Below are 17,747 nucleotides of genomic sequence, written 5' to 3'. Positions count from 1 at the left end.
TTTTGAGATTTCTCAATTGACTACATTTTTTGATGCTTCTTTGTATAATCTTTGCACCAGGCTTTCATTGAATATTATCTTGCAGCGCCATGTGGTTAAAAATGCATCATCTCGGGCGATAAGGACACATCTGTAATACCTCAATCAATAAAGAAATTTTTTTTAAAAAATGCATCATCTCAATTACCATTTTATGTCATTCAGCAAGAACAGCAAGGAAAAGGAAGAAACCATAATCTTTTTTTAAAAAAAAATCTATTTACACAATCCTTATGAAAAGCATCTTATTCTTTTTTTCCCCCCAGCTGGGGGTGGTGTAAATAACTGGAATATATAGTTCCAAGTCTCTTTTACAAAATGTCATTTTCCAACCCTCTCTCTCTCTAATATATCTCCTGACTTGAGTACATAATCACCAGTCCTCACTGTCTCCACTGGTGGCCTTGGAGGTAACTGACAAAACAATACTGGCAACAGCAGATGAGAAAGAAAAATGTCATCTCCAATGACCACCCAAACCGAAGAACAAAATAACAGTGAAAAGCAAAATAAGACTGAAAACAAGTGGTAAACAATGTAATCAGTCAAAACTGAAAGTTAGCAACTAGAAGACACAAAGGGTCTAGGTAGGGAATGTTTTTAACCAACAAATATCCCTCCAGACCCAAGATTTGTTTCCTGCCTCGACAAGGATAATTTCTTGATCAATGTTTAAAATATATAAATAAAAACAAACTCAAGTCTTAGAATCATAGACCATGGAAGCTGGTAGAGACCTTTATTATCATTTCAGAATGTATGAGATAACATGGAACTGCGAAAGTTTAATACATTGCTTTGCACAATCCATTCGATGCACATTCTCTAAGAGGGGGAAATAAGTGATTCTATAAAGAATGTCCTAAGGTTTTTGTAATAAACAATTATAACCCAAAGTGCCCTGGATCTAGTAAAATTCAAATTATCACTTTCTGGGATCCCAGATCCAGACCTTTCTGTTTTATAAACAAATTGAAATGAAGAGAGAAAAAGCACATCCCAATATAGTACAAGGGTTCTATATCTTGCTTTTTAACAGGAAGAAAAATAAAAACAATAAAAAGCTACTATGTTCTAGTACAATGTTAACCCAGGAAGAGGAAATCTACAAAAAGATATTAATGGAAGATTGGAAGGATCTTCCATTTGTTACATTTCTACGAAGTCACCTACCCCACCTTAGTAGTGAACCATCTCTCTCTCGCTTTTGAAAACCATATGGAAAGTGCTTCTGAATCGCCATAATCCTTCACCCTCCAGACTAATCCCATGTAGGTGGTGTAAGTGTTCTCATTCTACAGGCGAGGAGGCTGAGACTTTGAGAGGTCACATAACGTCTACCACATCAAATGGCTCTTAAGTGGTGCAGTGCAATATGAACACCAATGAAACACTGGACCATACTACTTTTTATGTAAGAGATGCTGTGGCTTCCCCAAACCAAAGCAATCTACTCATCTCAGAAGCCTACACAATGGCAACACAAGGTTTAATCTACCCAAGACCTTTACAATGCTCCATCAGGACCCATCTACTTCTTAAGACATCTGGCTCCAACATGTAACCAAATGCTCTTGACCCCTCTGGGCAACTTCAATTGAATCAGCTGTGTCCCATGCTCCAAAGTCTCGGTCCTATCTGAAGCTTTCCACAAGGTTAAACCTGTGGAGCATGATTTTACAGAGGGTCACATTTAGTCCCTGCAAAAGAGCAAGTCAGTCCCACTGCTTTTTTTTTGTTTGTTTAAACCTTCTCACAGATCATCTAGAACATTCTGGAAAGAAAATTTCAGGCCCAGAGCAGAGCTGTTTACTAGGGAAATTTGCCTGTCATTCATTCTTAACAAACTATTAAAGAGTCAACCAATGTTCCAGTTCCAGAAGAATGCAGCCCCATATTCCAGGGTCACTGTGTCAATTTAAGAGTTCTGGAATGTAGTAGCTACTTTCCGGAACTCAATCTGAGCACTTGTGAAATTAGAAGGCTCTCTGAGGACTCCCTCCTGCCAACCCTATAATCACATAATGTTTATGACATTCTTGATCACCTCAAAAAAGGGTCCATGAATTTTTCTACTTTACACTGTGATTTAGAAAAACTGCCTCTTCCTGTCTTTCAACTGTCTTCTCTACTAAAGCAGCGTCCTCTGGTTTTGTCTTGAATTCCCTCAGTGGATACAGAGACATATTTTTACTTATATGCCACTTTGACAAGAATCTTATATCTCTGCCTCCTTATCATGCTTGGATTTACTTTTTAGTCTCATAAACCCTGTGTACTCCTTTTGGGGATATGGCTATCAGAGATGGGGTATTATTGTCTAAAATGTCACATTCACAGAGGAAGATGTTAACATAACAAGCAAATTGCCTACAACATTTTAATAAGAGAAAGGTTTCTGTAGAAAGCCTTTTCCTACAGAGAATAGGTAGATAGAGGAAGTGCCTGGTTTTGATCAAAATGAACTTGGGGTCACCTCAGGTCATCTCCTAGTTTGAGTCATGGTTTGATATCTTTCCCCATTCTGATGAAATGGGGAAAGAGGTGAGGAACACGACCTGGGATTCTGAGGGAAAGGGTTCCTTCCTTTCCTCTACACCATCAGAAACTTTATCAATGACTCTATCCTATTAACAAAGAAGAAACAAAGCTTTACCATGGTCTCCAACGAAGATGACATTCACACAGCGATGCAGCTTCAGTTGTTTCAGGCCGTCCATTAATTGCCCCACTGTTTTGTCAATTTCCCTCAGAGGATTTGTCATCTGGAAAAAGGAGCAAATTAGTCCTTGCAAGTTGTTTTTCCTTTCAGTTTCTCATAGATCTTCTACTCCTAGAACATTCTGGAAAGAAAACTTCAGGCCCAGAGGCAGAGCTTTGTCTAGGGGGATTTGCCTGCCATTCTTGATGGAAAGCTGGTCTAAGCACTTTGTATTCTTTCGGGAGCACAAAATCTCCCCTCATCCAATCCCTTACAAGATACTTTGATATAAAAAATATAAAAGAAATATTAAGGGAACTTTTTTTAGAGATAAAATGCCTTTCTAAAATGTAACTATTTAAATCCAAGAATTTTGAGAGTGAGCAGAAAGTCAGATGATTGTTTAAGTCTCCTGTGCCCTAGGTGAAGTCACGTTAGGCATTGAACCACAGCAAGAAGATTTAGGCTTTGAACCACAGCAAGAAGATGAAGGCTAAGTGAATCAAAAGCAATTCTGAGGTTAAAGGTAATCTTCACTGGATGCTAAATTAGAACATCATTAACACAATGCAATCTATCTAATGTTCCAAGTAACTGTCAATTTCTGAGAATAATAGGTTCTTAATAGAAGAACCTCTTCTGCATATCAATTTAGTCCCTTTCTAGCTGATTTTGAGTAAAATAAGAATCTACAAGAGTCCTAGCACACAAAAGTAAACAACTGATCTTATTTAGCCTAACAAAACCCCAAAAACTTAGTTCTCTGAAGAACATGTCCAAAGTCTAAGAAACATAATCCATCTCTTATTTTCTTGCTTCAAATGAAAGTGTCTAACAGTATGAATGCTCCCACATACTAGTGGCCTCTCCTTCACTTTCATCTCTGCAACGGAAAGATTTTCAAGAGCCATAACATCGGACAAAGACTTGACAGTACTTAAGATGAATTTTAAATTTTAGCTACAATTATACACATGCACTCAAAATGACTGAGATAAGAACAGAAGGGATCTATATAGCATTTTCCATCCCGACACACAATATTATCTTCCATTAGCATCTTCTCAGATGACTCAAGACCTTTCCTCATAACATGTCACCGGTAAGGTCAGTTGTTAACTTGTTTTTCTTCATGATGGGAGTCAGTATTTCAAATTCCCAAGGAGGAAGTCACAAGTGAAGATTTCAGAATGATAGATGCATAATCTGAAGGGGCTAACAGATGGGGGATTGAGTGGTATTTGCTTCTGAGAACACCATGCTCTCCTTTAAGATCTTTGCCTAGACAAAGAAATACTAAATATACAACATACATCAACCTCGACAATTACTTATTCTCCTTTATTAAACAAGACAACTTAGATAAAATCTGGAACCTACTTCTTAGGGATCAGTTCAGACCATCATAAATGTGCCTTGGAGGTATCTGAAGGTTTTGAGAATATGAACCTCTAGGTTGCTGCGAATATACTAAAAAGACTAGACATTACTTATTATCCCTGTGTGAAAACACACACAATTTTATCTACCCATTACTTCCTCTTTATTTCTGTCTCAGCTATTCTCTTGTCCATAACCTAAGACCATTTTAGAATTCAGAAAGAACAGACCACAAATCTAAACCAATTTTCTATTGAGCTCTGATCTCCATTATCTTTGAAGAGTCCCCCAGATACTGTGCTGGGTTGTTTTCAAGAACCATTGTAACAATTCAGTGAATAAGTGGAAGCAAAGCCAGTAACCTTCTTCACTCACATTCACTGAAGCCTCAATGTAAATACTAGTTTTAAGGCAACTAACTCTAAAGAAAGTAAAAGGCTTTTTTTTCCTGCCTTGCTGAAAGTTTAGGAGGTCTTCACATCAGTGTTAACCTCTGCAGGACCAGTTTCTTCTGGACTCAAAGGAAAGGATGATGCACCAGAGTTTTTCTGAAACTTATTCAGCTGAGTTTCCAGCCAAGGTACTGAAGGAAACCTTCAACTCAGACCTACCCGCCACAAAGCTTTGGAACAATAGATAAACTTACTTTGTCCTGACGCGTTTCCACAGCATAATGATCCATCCTATGTAATTTTCTTCTTCTTTTCTTTGGAGGAGCAACTGGTCTTTCCTGCCTCCTCTTAGGGATAACCTTCCTCTTAGGTCTCTTAGCCGGAGTAAGAGGTGAGCCATAACTACTCTCCTGTACTGGCGGATAGAGATGTCTGGACTCAGAAGTCGTCTGTCCCTCTGGGTCAGATAATAAAGCTCACACTTTGCCATCTGGGGTCAGTAGAGTCTTAGTGAGAAAAACTAAGGCTCCTTAAGTGAGAAAAAGTTGGTATGAAGGATTATTCAGGGATCTCTATCAAGAGAAACCCCCTAAATTGACCTTGATGCTGCTGTCACAGCTTCTTCACTGAGAACAAACATGTAATTTAAGAGAATCTGGCCATGTAAATGTCTTATGGCCGAGGAGCCTACTGATAGGCGTTGATACACCTGATGGTGACCTAGAATTGTGCATTTCAAAACTCCTGCTTTAGGGAGAGACTGGATCTTGGTTATGAAGAGCTCTCCATCTAAAAAGTACTAGCTGAAAACTAAATAGAATATTAGTCACGTGGTTATTTCAAGGTGACAGTGGGATTCATGTAGGTGGTTCCAGTTCAGAATCTGATAGTTATCTGTTCACACCACCAACTATATCAAAGCAAGTGTTCTTGGCAAGGAACAGGAAAAATTTTAAAACCAAGGATAAACTAAAACATAAATAATAAGCAATCCTCCTTGGTCATGAATGTACTTCCATGAATCAGGACTTTCAGCAGGAGAGAGAACTTGCCACTGACAATTTAGGTTTCTAATACAGAGAACCTCTAAGCCATAAGATAACCATAAATAGAACTGTCTTTTAAAAACAATTCTCTTGTATAATTAGATAAAATGTAAAAAGTCATCAATATCTTTTCATCTTAGTACACATATCAAGAAAGAGTAAACTTATACTCTACCAGAAACCCATTTGGGGGGGAGTGGCACTATTATGCATCTTGTTTTGAAAATCTAGAGAGTAATGAATGCCAACACGTAAACTGAAAAAGGAACATAACCTTTTGGGACTTCCCAGATGCTGGAGGAAACCAGGCCCCTGATTTGCTGATGGTGCAAAGGTGAATTAAAGCAGCAAGCTCTGCTGTTTACCTAGCTGATTTCTCTCGGTAGGACTGTCCAGAGACTCATTCAGATGCAGGAAGGGGCAGAAGGAGGAACAATGTTAGTGTATCCACAGAGGAGGCCATCTGCCATGCGATTTCACTGTTCCCAGAGCAAGCAACTGCAAAGGCACTTCCATTTCTGTCTCATCCTCGCTCTCCAGCAGAGCGATTGAAAGACACAGCCCCACAGACTCTGGTTGAGTTTGGTATTATTTTTAAATGCTTCTAGTTTTAGGCAATTCTCCATGAGAAGAGAAGCAAAGGAGAAAGAGGGTTTCTCATTTCATGGTCACTGAATACATTCAGCTAGAGCTCAAGTCTGCCTATCAGACACCCGGCCATTTTGCAAGAGACCTCAACATTCCGAAGACTCTGAAGGCGGGCCCTTCTGATTGCAGCGGGTTAGAGGAGCAGCGGGAGGAACAGGATTTAGTCAAAATGAGTTTTCATCCAGTGATTATATTGCATGTATTTCCTTCTTCGAATGTTAGAGGTAGATGGAAGCTAAGTGTTCACTGACCAGCCATACTTTAGTCTGACTTGAGAAGACTTAGCCTGAGGTTATTAAGAGGATGGGAGGGAGAGGGGCAAATTTCCCTGCTTTTCAGGATCCTTTGCCTTCTGAAGGTAGTCACTAGCCAGCCAAAGCTCTGCCTCTAGGCCTGGAAGAGCAGCCGAACGAGGGGTCACAGAGGAAGCATAGAGGTCAAAAGAGAAAAAGGTTGCGCCAATAATCAAAAGCAAGCATATTTCTGAACATTCACCATTACACTATGAAACCAGGAGCAATAATACACCATTTCTTGAAACTATTAGCCCAATGTTTGGTCATCTAATTGAATAGTCTTTGAGAATTGTCCTGAAAAAAAAGTATACTCAATTAAGCAAGAAAGTACAAACTTCAACTGTGTATAGCACAAACCATTTTGCTAGACTGAATCATTTCAATGAAATTTCAAATGCAAGATATTTTCTCATTGATGGAAAAGATTGCACGTACCTGATTTTAAAAACAATATTGCAGCTAATATAATCTTTACATGCACAATAAATGTATATGATGGATGTATAGGTATAAAACCAATTTAGTCTATAACAGAAGAGAGATTTTGCTGGCTTGCTTTGGTTTTGTGTTTTAAAGTATAAACTGTCTTTTTTTTTCTTTCTGTTAAAAATAAGATTCCTAGAACCAAATAAAAAATAGTGACTTCTGGCCGAAACCGGTTTGGCTCAGTGGATAGAGCGTCAGCCTGCTGACTGAAAGGTCCCAGGTTCGATTCCGGTCAAGGGCATGTATCTGGGTTGCGGGCACATCCCCAGTGGGAGATGTGCAGGAGGCAGCTGGTTGATGTTTCCCTCTTGTCGATGTTTCTAACTCTCTATCTCTCTCCCTTCCTCTCTGTAAAAAAAATCAATAAAATATATTTTAAAAAAAAAATAGTGACTTCTGGAAATATCCTTTGTGTTAGGAGAAGAAAGTGACCAGGTTACCAGGTTATCATAACTGAAGACATATTCCAATAGATCTAATTCAGATTATTTTACCCAGTAAATATGTGAGAATATCCTAGTTACAAGAAGTATTAATACTAAAAAGAACATAGTATTCCTGAATACTTCCAACTCTTAATTCAAAAAATGGTACAAGGAAAATCTGTTTGTATATTTATGAGCAAAATGAGCATAGACTCATCATTACAGCAAATTAAAACATTCTATATTATGCTTCATTTATCATTGCTCAGTACATTAAAAAACTTTTTAGTTTATTTCTTAATTAAAGCATACACACATACACTAAAGTAAGTAATCATAACTGAACTACACATATTAGAAATCCAGAGAGGTCCATTAAAAAAGAATGCTTATTACTAACCCATACAACTTTTAAGAAAATGAGGATTACAAGAGCTTACTGTAAAAAGCCAAGTTCTGACATAAAATGTCTTGTATAATTTGAACATAGCTATTAACTGACCACTCTGCTTATCTCCTGGCCTGAAGGGGGGTTAAATGATTCCAGGGGAAGAACCCTGGTCTGGGAGTTGGAAGTTCTGAGGTTCTATCTCTAAGGTCACTTATCAGCCATGCAACTTGAGCAGCCCTAAACCTCTTTAAGTTCCAGCCTCATGCTTTTAAAAGCATGGTTATACCAAGTGGCTCCCAAATCCCTATTGTGCCTATGCCACAGGGTCTTTCGGGGGATATCATTATCTATTTAAAGTCGAACCTTTAAATAGGGCACATGGAACTGCTTAGAGGTTTTTTGTTTTTTAACATTTTCATAAAATGTGGTTCCATTTGTTCACTTTAATCTCAAAGAAAGACATCCTAAAGATAAAACAGCCAGGCTTGCTCTGGCAAAAATAAGTTTGTGTTTCATGCATGCAGATGTTTATCTCATTTTATCATTTGTGTTTCATAATCATGCAACACTGGTTGAACATCAAAGGGATAGGAATAAGAGCATCAGACTTATATGACTTCAATGATTTAAGGCAAACTAAGAATGATTTTAAATAGCCATTAGTTTCCAGTGCTTAAAAAATCACCACTGACATAATGTGAATGCACTCAGAAATACTTACGGCTCCCTGCTATTTACTGTCTTTGCTTAAACAGGCTGCGTTTTGCTCAAAAATATTTAAAATAAGTATTATCCGTATTACAGTTATCTACTCATCCTTATGCTGAACACAATGAACTTATTTATAGCCAACAGTGTTGTCATGGCCTAACAGGGAATTGAAGGCAATTGCCATTAACAATGTTTTTAAATGATTTCTCAGCCAGAATCAAGTTTTATTATGTTGGTGTAGTCCTCATCACTCTACTAAGAATGAGTAGTGGGAAATATTGAAAATATTAAAAGGTTTAGCTTTGCAAATGTCATGGAATTTTTAAACGATAATTGCTGAAACACTGGAAGATTTCCATCTCTAGATGAAAGAGGAACATAATAAAACATCACCATCTCGTCCCCTCCTGAATTTGAAGTTATCCTGGCTACTACCTTACAAACAGATTGTCTTCTACCACATATTAGTGTTTGATAAAGGGTGTCACATTGCTCTGCTAACTAGATTCATTCAACAGTATTTTTCTCCATTAAGAACTTATTTCACTTTTGGAGGTGATGGACATGTTCATGCTCTCGATCGTGGTGATGGTTTCACAGGTATATGCCAATGTCAAAATTTATCAAATAAAAAGTTTACAAAGCTGGCCCTGATCGGTTTGGCTCAGTGGATAGAGCATCGGCCTGGGGACTGAAGGGTCCTGGGTTCGATTCCGGTCAAGGGCATGTGCCTTGGTTGCGGGCACATCCCCTTGTGCAGGAGGCAGCTAATCGATGTTTCTCTCTCATCGATGTTTCTAACTCTCTGTCCCTCTCCCTTCCTCTCTGTAAAAAAATCAATCAAATATAGTTTTTAAAAAGTTTACAGAGCTGTAACATATGCCTGGTTGATTATAGCTGACGTACCCCATCTGAACTGCATAATAATTTTAATGAAGTTGAAAGTCAGTTGCAATGTTTTATGCTGCAGGTTTTATCTCCAGATTCCTTTTCATTCCTGTCCCAGTGATGGAAAATGCCAGCCCTTCCACATCCTTCACCCTTTGACTAATGCCTGCAAGGCTGGGTATACCCCTCCCATCAACTCCAAGTTTAAAATCTATTTGAATATCAAATCAATCTGAAATGAAATCCCTACAAGAGAAACAAGTATGTTGAAGATTTTTTTTAAATGATTTTAGTCTTATAATTCTTTGACTATGTATAAACCTTTCAGGTACGTACACCCCAAGAGACTTTGTACAAATCATGAAATAAGGTCATAGATCAGGTAGCCCAGGGACACAGGTTCCCTGCAGGCAGACGGTAAGCTACTAACCTCAGGGCCAAAAGGGCCATATTTGTGTCCAGATAAATCAGGTTGCTCTGAATAGAAGGCATAGACTGAAGGCCTAGAGGAAAACAGGAAGGTTCAGAATCTCCCCCAAACCACATATAACAAAGAATATCCAACATCCTTACACATTTTTTTTTTAAATTCTCTCATATCAGGTTAATCTCTCAACAACTATTAATCTTACCATGGAAAACATCACATTCTTGTTTTTTGTTTTGTTTTGCTTTCTATTGCTTCCACATCCACCACTCACAACACCTCCAATACACACCACCAACACCACCACCACCATAATGAAAGAGGAACATAATAAAACATCACCATCCCTTTGATTCCTGAAGGCAGTAACTGTCTGGTACCGCCTTCAGAGATCAAAATTCACAAAGAAAAAAAAAGGGTCACAGAGGAAAATCTGAACACACACTCAGGTCTTTGATCCTCAAGATAATACAGCCCAGTGACAATTCGCAGAGGCCACGCAATCAGCAGCTCCATTAAAGGGAAAAGTCAGTCTTACTGCTTCCCCAATCCTTGGAATGCAGTTGGTTCATTTATCCAAGCCAGGAACTCCCTTAAAATATGTGGTAGAGGCCAGGATTAATAGATGTAGTAATCCATGTAATTAAATGCTCCCCAATAACCTAGTCTATTGTATCTTCTTAGGGAAGTAAGGCTTAAGGCTAAGAATCACAAAACTTAACAATACCAAACCTTGGCTGTGCTTCGATTTCACAGCCTGTTTTGTTTTGTTTTGTTTTGACCCACTTCTAACCTAAGATTAAAATATACGGAGGAAAGGGAAAGAAAAATCAGTAAGAGGGAAACAGATACCTTTCGTTGTCTGGCAGGGTGAGCCACTGCAGTATGGTTAATATTCTCCGCTCGTGAGGGATGACCCTGGAGAGTAAAACAAGCAAAGCATGATGGGAGTTTTATACAGTAATAACCAAAACACGTGGGAGTTTTGTAGGGTATTATCAAGAAAGCATGATGGGAGTTTTGTAGGGTAATAACAAGCAAAGCATGATGGGAGATAGCGTGTCAACAAGCTCCAGCCTGTTGAGCACTTGCTCTTGCACCCAGGCCAAGTGCTCTCTAATTACCACCATCTGTTTTCACTTCGTTTTCGTAAAAGAGCCTCATTCAAATCAGTGTTAGAACTTCCATTTCCATTTGCAACATATTACATTGCTCAACCACAAAGGAGACTCTAAACTGATTCACAATCAAATGAGGAACCTGCCTTGCTGATCAGAGACTAGGCTGCAGGCAGAAAGGACCCAGGACTCAGAATCTTTGCCATTTAGTGGGTAAAGCTGTTAGCTGTGGCCACAGAGGGACCAGGATTTACATCCTCAAGCTGCCTTTTTTTTTTAATTGATTTTGGAGAGAGAGAGAGAAACATCAATTTGTGGTTCCACTTAGTTATTCATTCATTGGTTGATTCTTATATGTGCACTGACAGGGGATCAAAAGCACAACCTTGGGATATTGGGATGAGCTCTAATCAACTGAGCTACCAGGCCAGGTCCAATCTACTTCTGGAAGGTGGTGTGACTTTTCTTGACTTCTAAGACTCTTTGACCTCTTTTGGCCTCAGTTTACTTATCAGTAAAATAAAGATAATAACAAAACACCCTGCACTAGCTGGCTGTAAAGATGAAATGAGACAAGACAGGCAAAAGGCATGTAGTTTCTAGCCCCTAGTAAGTATTAAAAAGAAGTCTTATTTTTTATTAATGATCAGAATTAGTTATCGTACTATCTCTAAATATATATATCTATATATATCTATATAGATATATAGATAGATAGATAGATAGATACGCCTTTGGAAACATGATTTAATCTGAATCTTTACGTTCCTCCTCTACAAATAAAGGGTTTAGAAAGGCATTCTTGAAATTCTCTTCAGGCTCTATAAAAATCTATCAGGAATGGGCACATATAATTACGAGCCTGACAAAAAGGGTATAATCTTCATCCACAATGACTTTTGTGTTTTAAGTCTCATTCTTCTGTTGAAATGTAATTACCCTAAATCTGGCACTCGCCTGAAGAGCTCTTGGCTAACATGACGGCAATGCATCCTTGGGGGAGTTTCCTTCGGATGCTCACAAGCTGAGTGATGTCTTTATTCATAGGGAAATGTGCTTATTCTTTCCTAACAAGGAGCACAGCATGCTTTTCTGCTCCGCCATCCAACACTGGGCATTAGAGCATGTTTATGATGAATTCAAACTAAAGCTCAAGTTTAACTGTGGTTAGTAAAAATCACTGTGGCCAAGAGTGAGCCATAGTGTAAATCACAGTCTCTGGGTGATAATGATGTGTCAATGCAGACTCATCACTCATAATAAATGTACCACTCTGGTGAAGGATGTTGATAATGGGAAAGACTATGCATGAGTGGGGGCAGAGGGTATATAGGAAATCTCTGTACCAACTGCTCAATTTTGCTGTGAACCTAAAACCTTTCTTAAAAACTATTTAAAATGTATCCTGGAATGTTGGGTGAGCCATTTAAACATTTACTCCTTGTGGATGTGAGCATGAAAGAGCATGGAGAAAGACAAATTTTCAGAGCCATGGTAGAAGACTGGAGTTGGCAGGATCTCTAAACAAGCAGCCTCCCCTATCCCCACCCCCACCCACTCCAGCCCTCTCTGATAGACTAGGGATTTTCACTTCACAGGGGTCTCTCTCTGTCTAAACCAGCGGTTCTCAACCTGTGGGTCGCGACCCCTTTGGGGGTCGAATGACTCTTTCACAGGGGTCGCCTAAGATCATCCTGCATATCAGATATTTACATTATGATTCATAACTGTAGCAACATTACAGTTATGAAGTAGCAACAAAAATAATTTTATGGTTGGGTCACAACATGAGGAACTGTATTTAAAGGGCCAGAAGGTTGAGAACCACTGGTCTAAACCATCCTACTCAGAAAATCATGTTTACCATAAAATGAGTCCTCATTCAAGCAAATTCCAATTGAATAAATGTGACCCCGTTTATTATATCTTATAATTGAATTAGAAATAGGCATAGCAAAGTCAGGTTAATCGCATAAGATATTTAATTTGTCAGCCTTAGAAATCCCCTGAACAAAAGAATTACGTATTTTGAATTCTTTCCTAATTAAAAAAAAAAGCAAATGCCTTTTCATCTTATCTTACTTCACTACCTACGTGCAAGCTGCTTTATATTATATAATCGGTGTTAAGTCATAAAAATGGACTTTGATGAACTCATTTGATGCTAATGGAAAAATATAAGCTGTTAGAATTTGTGTCCAGTTCAGAATGCTCTTACGCAGTGGTTCTCAACCTGTGGGTCGCGACCCCTTTGGCGGTCGAATGACCCTTTCACAGGGGTCGCCTAAGACCATCCTGCATATCAGATATTTACATTACGATTCAAAACAGTAGCAACATTACAGTTATGAAGTAGCAACAAAAATAATTTTATGGTTGGGTCACAACATGAGGAACTGTGTTTAAAGGGCCAGAAGGTTGAGAACCACTGCTTTAAGGCTTTCATTGGACAGGGTGCTTAAACAGTAGGGGGCAGGGAATAAAACATCAACTCAGAGGCCAGAATGTCTGGGTTTGAATCCTGACTCCACATGTGATGGTGATGAGACTGGCAAGTTACCTAACCCTTCTGTGCCTCTATAAAATGATGGTAATAATATTACCAGACTGTTGTAGGGATTAAAAGACATAATATATATAAAGCATTTAGAATAGTGCCTGGCACATAGAAAGAGTCTAGAAAAATGTTAGCTTTTATAATTATGTACTGGATTCACAGGTCCTAAGAGATGATATACTCATTCAGAAAATATTTGTTAAAAGCTTATTATGTTCAAGGCATTTGTGGGAATAAAATTAAAGATAAAAGATACTCCTACCAAAAACAAAACAAAACAAAACAAAAAACCCCAAAAAACAAAACAAAACAAAAAAACAGAGGAGTTACCATTCTCTGCTTAGAAAGATAAGCAGGTCATTATGACTTCCTGAGCGGGACTGAGTGTGTGTGTGTGTGTGTGTGTGTGTGTGTGTGTTAAGAGTATAAGATGACAACATTGGAGGCCTTAGTATTCATTCTAAGTATGACCTTGAGCACAACATTTTACCTCTCTACGCCTTAGTATTCCAATCTCAAAAAATGAGGTATTGGACAAAGTGGTGTCTAAATTTCCTAGGAGTTCTAAATTATCTTTATGAAATAACCACAGACCAACACAACACGGCCCTTACCCATTAGTGTTTAAAATACAATTTAGAGTTAACATAAACATATTTGACAAAGGAAGAACATATATTCACACAGAAATGAAAATAGGGTTCATGCTGTCATCGTGACCATCACTGATCGATACATAATTTGTCATAAGACCTTGTACATTGGACATGGTCAGAAAAAAAAAAAAGGAATGCAAAATGAAGGACAAGATAAGGTATTTAGTGATAAAGGAAAACAAATTACCTTAGGACATACATAGCCATTTTCTGGTCATGTTAAAAGAGATAATGTAAAAAAGAACAATAGCATTTATTGGTTGTTCTCTATGTGCTAACTATCCTACTGAGCACTTAAATAAGTTAACTCATTCTATTTTCACAATACCCTATGATGAAGACACTACCATTCCCATTCAAAGATGAGGACATGGGTTTAGTGAGAGCTTACATCACTTTTTCAAGGTCAACAATCTATTAAGTGGCAGAGCTGTGATTAGAATCAATCTAAACAATAAAAGAAATTACTGGCCTTGGACATGAATTGACATTTTTAAAAAATGTAACAGCATCAGCTGAGGATGATTTTGAAATGAAATACTATCACTTAAAAGGCAAGAATTATATAGATTGCAGCACAGAATCATGTTAAAAAGATGGCCTTCTAAGTCTATGGCTTGAATCTGGTTTTAAATTAAAATTTTTTCTAAAGGCACTATGTGTAGTGCCTTTACACATATTCCATTAAATAACTGGAAATATGATCATGTTTTTATTAAATTACAAAAATATATTTTAAATAGAAAGCAAAAAAATGAATCCAAATCATTTTCAAGATATAGATACAAGAAGAATGGCCTGAGAAGCAAAACAAAACCACAGACATCTTTGGAGCACTCACAAGCCACCTTCTTATAAGTGGTTGGAAATGGGTGGAGAAAATGCCCATTCAGAACCAGAACACTGGGCCTTTTCAATAAAGCTTTACAGCAGTTTGGGGGGGTAAGGGCAGGGACTAAGTATTAATTACATTGTTGGCTCCTCTCCATTTTGCCAGGCAAATATGTTGTCCAACAGAAAAAATCACTTCTATAAGTATCTATGACAGTCAAGGGTCATAGAAAAAGTAATGCGTAGGATTAAGCTAGTAGATCAACATGCCATTTACGTAAAGTGTCTGATGTGCCCATGTGTATTTCACAACTCAGAAAACCTCTTTTTAAAAAAGGGAAAAAAGACTTTTAAAGGAGTCCTCTGTCTTCGCTTCAAATCACCAAACCCAATTACAACTTAACCATTCAAATCTGAAAAAGCTACTTTTATTCCTGAATTTGGAGAATATAGACAGTACCACTCTGGATTAATTTAAACCTGTGATTGCTGTCAGCACACTACTATTATAGAATAGTCAGATTTTTGTTAAGGAATAGGGGGCAAACATGGAAACAGCTTTAGGTGGTTTTTTAAAAAAAATATGGAAAGAACATCTCAGGAGGAACAAAATCCCCATGAAAGTCAAAACAGATTCCTTTTCTTACCAAGAGCTTAAAAATAATCAACATGTTGGCACTTTTATTAGGTAAGTTTCTTCTACTTTATGAACATTAACTACTAATCTCCCCATCACCTGGGGGAGGGGGTAAGTGGTCCCATTTTCCTACTTAGGGAAATCCTGGGGTTCACTAGGAAAATGGGGTGAAAATAGAGGCTTTCCCTGCCTCCTGTCTGGAATATCCACTGTCTAGACCACTATATCAGCCTGAGCCCACACTACATTTTTAAAGTTGTGAGTCAAAATAAATATAGAAGGTTAGAATATCTATATATATAAAAGCCTATGTGACCATTCAACCTTTCGACCGGTAGCTATGATGCACACTGACCACCAGGGGGAAGAAGCTCAATGCACTGGCATGGAAACATGGAACAGACTGATGAATCTCAGAAGGAAGGGGGACGGGAGGAGGGCGGGAAGAGATTAACCAAAGATCTTATATGCATACTAGAGGCCCGGTGCATGGATTCATGCACCGGTGGGGTCCCTCGGCCTGGCCTGCAGGGACTGAGCCGAAACTGGCAATCCAATATCCCCTGAGGGGTCTCAGATTGTGACAGGACACAGGCCAGGCTGAGGGACCCCACTGGTGCACAAATCTGTGCACCAGGACTCTACTATTTATAGAAAATGATAATACAAACCACGGCAATAAACAAAGACAAATACACATTCCCTGGGTGGCAAGTTATCAAAAACCTGTGAAAGGGGACAGAGAAATTTAAGGAATGACTAGAAGAGGAAGAGAAAATCTTCCTTACATTTGATTAAAAAAAGATGGGATAAAAGAGAGATAGAAGAGGAAGGGAGGATGGGAGAAGGAGATGGAAGGGGGGACAGAGAGATGATCTCTGGAAAAAATAACTGGAAGGCTATTTTGAATCAGAAAATATTCGTAAGTTCATGCACTTTTCCATTTAACTGAAATGAAATAAAATTGAATCAATGTTTCACAAACACAGTCATCACTGTAATTTTACAAACATTGACAAAATAAAGGTAACTTACACAGACCAGAAGAATGTCCCAGCTTTCACCCCTTGCTTGGTGGCTGTGATCCATAGCTAATGAGGAAAAATAAGAGCCTTATAACATGTTCTGAGCTTTGGTCAAGGAAGAAAAAATAAAGTTTTAAAGCATATTAGATCAGCTATCTGATACTTTACCCACACCATAAATTTCACATTATTTGCAATGATTTTTTTTCACATCTGGAAATCAGAATCATTATTTCCATAAATGCTATTTGATCTGTTCACTGCAACAGCTTTCAAAAGCTCTGCCCTGATTCTAGTGGCATTTTTAAAAACTCTTATTTCATCTCAAAAGTCTGTTCTGTACCTTTCTCGTCTGATCATTGTTCTGAACATCGCACGTATGTGGCAGAATTCTAATCATCAAAGAACCCAGGAGTGGACCATATGTTTCCTTTACTATTGAAAGCCTACAGAGGAGAATCCCAATTTGGCACACAGATGTCAGGATCTCGAAACCTAACTTTGTCTCGTTTTGCTTTAAACTAAGTGAATGAAAAGGAAGAGAAAGGTTATTTTTTTTATTCTGGATTTTCCTTTGTATCTTTTACTTAGCCTGTTAGGAAGTGGAATTTTAGGAATAAGTTCCTGGAATAAGTTAGGCGAACCAAGCATTTCATTAAGTTTTTTAAACTATTCTTTCCAGCCCATGTGGTTGTCAGGCAGAAGATAGGGCCGTTAAGAGCCTGAGCTCTGTAGCTAGGTGGCTGGATTTTAAGCCTTGTCCCTGTCATTTACCAGCCTGCAGTCCTCCAGCAAGTTACTTAAGCTCCCTGGACTTCAGTTTCCTTTAAAATATAGGTAATATTCCCTAGCACATAGGCTTATTCTAAGCTGTAAGGACATAATACACTTAAAGGCCTTAAAACAGTGTCTTGGCATTTGGTAAATACTTGATTAATTTTTATCTTAATTATTATGCAATAATGGAAAGAAATATAATACAGTTATTCCAGAAACATTAAAAACAGTTTAGGATGTGTTTCATTGAAGAGCAGTCTGTGAGAAGAAACCCACTCACTTTAGGAGGCAAACAGAAAGGAGAAGAGTGGCTTGT

At 38.2% G+C, this 17,747-nt stretch overlaps 1 protein-coding gene across 5 annotated transcripts in view; it reads right to left on the bottom strand.

Annotated features, from left to right (window-relative positions):
- Positions 1-17,747, bottom strand: part of ENPP2 (ectonucleotide pyrophosphatase/phosphodiesterase 2) — a 102,241-nt gene that overhangs the window by 33,169 nt on the left and 51,325 nt on the right. For all 5 annotated transcript variants that reach the window (XM_070391862.1, XM_070391860.1, XM_070391863.1 and 2 more), the window contains exons 9-12: positions 16,665-16,720; positions 10,683-10,748; positions 9,834-9,906; positions 2,696-2,804 (exon numbers count right to left, since the gene is read on the bottom strand). In XM_070391862.1, coding sequence (XP_070247963.1) covers positions 2,696-2,804; positions 9,834-9,906; positions 10,683-10,748; positions 16,665-16,720 — 304 coding nt within the window. The remainder of the gene's footprint in view (positions 1-2,695; positions 2,805-9,833; positions 9,907-10,682; positions 10,749-16,664; positions 16,721-17,747) is intronic.

This window comes from Myotis yumanensis, unplaced genomic scaffold, assembly GCF_028538775.1.
Source record: "Myotis yumanensis isolate MYYU_CA2020_CCGP unplaced genomic scaffold, mMyoYum1.0.hap1 SCAF_15, whole genome shotgun sequence".
Classification (NCBI taxonomy): Eukaryota; Metazoa; Chordata; class Mammalia; order Chiroptera; family Vespertilionidae; genus Myotis; species Myotis yumanensis.
Note: the sequence above shows the minus strand (reverse complement) of the source record. Positions and strands in the feature narration are given on the sequence as shown.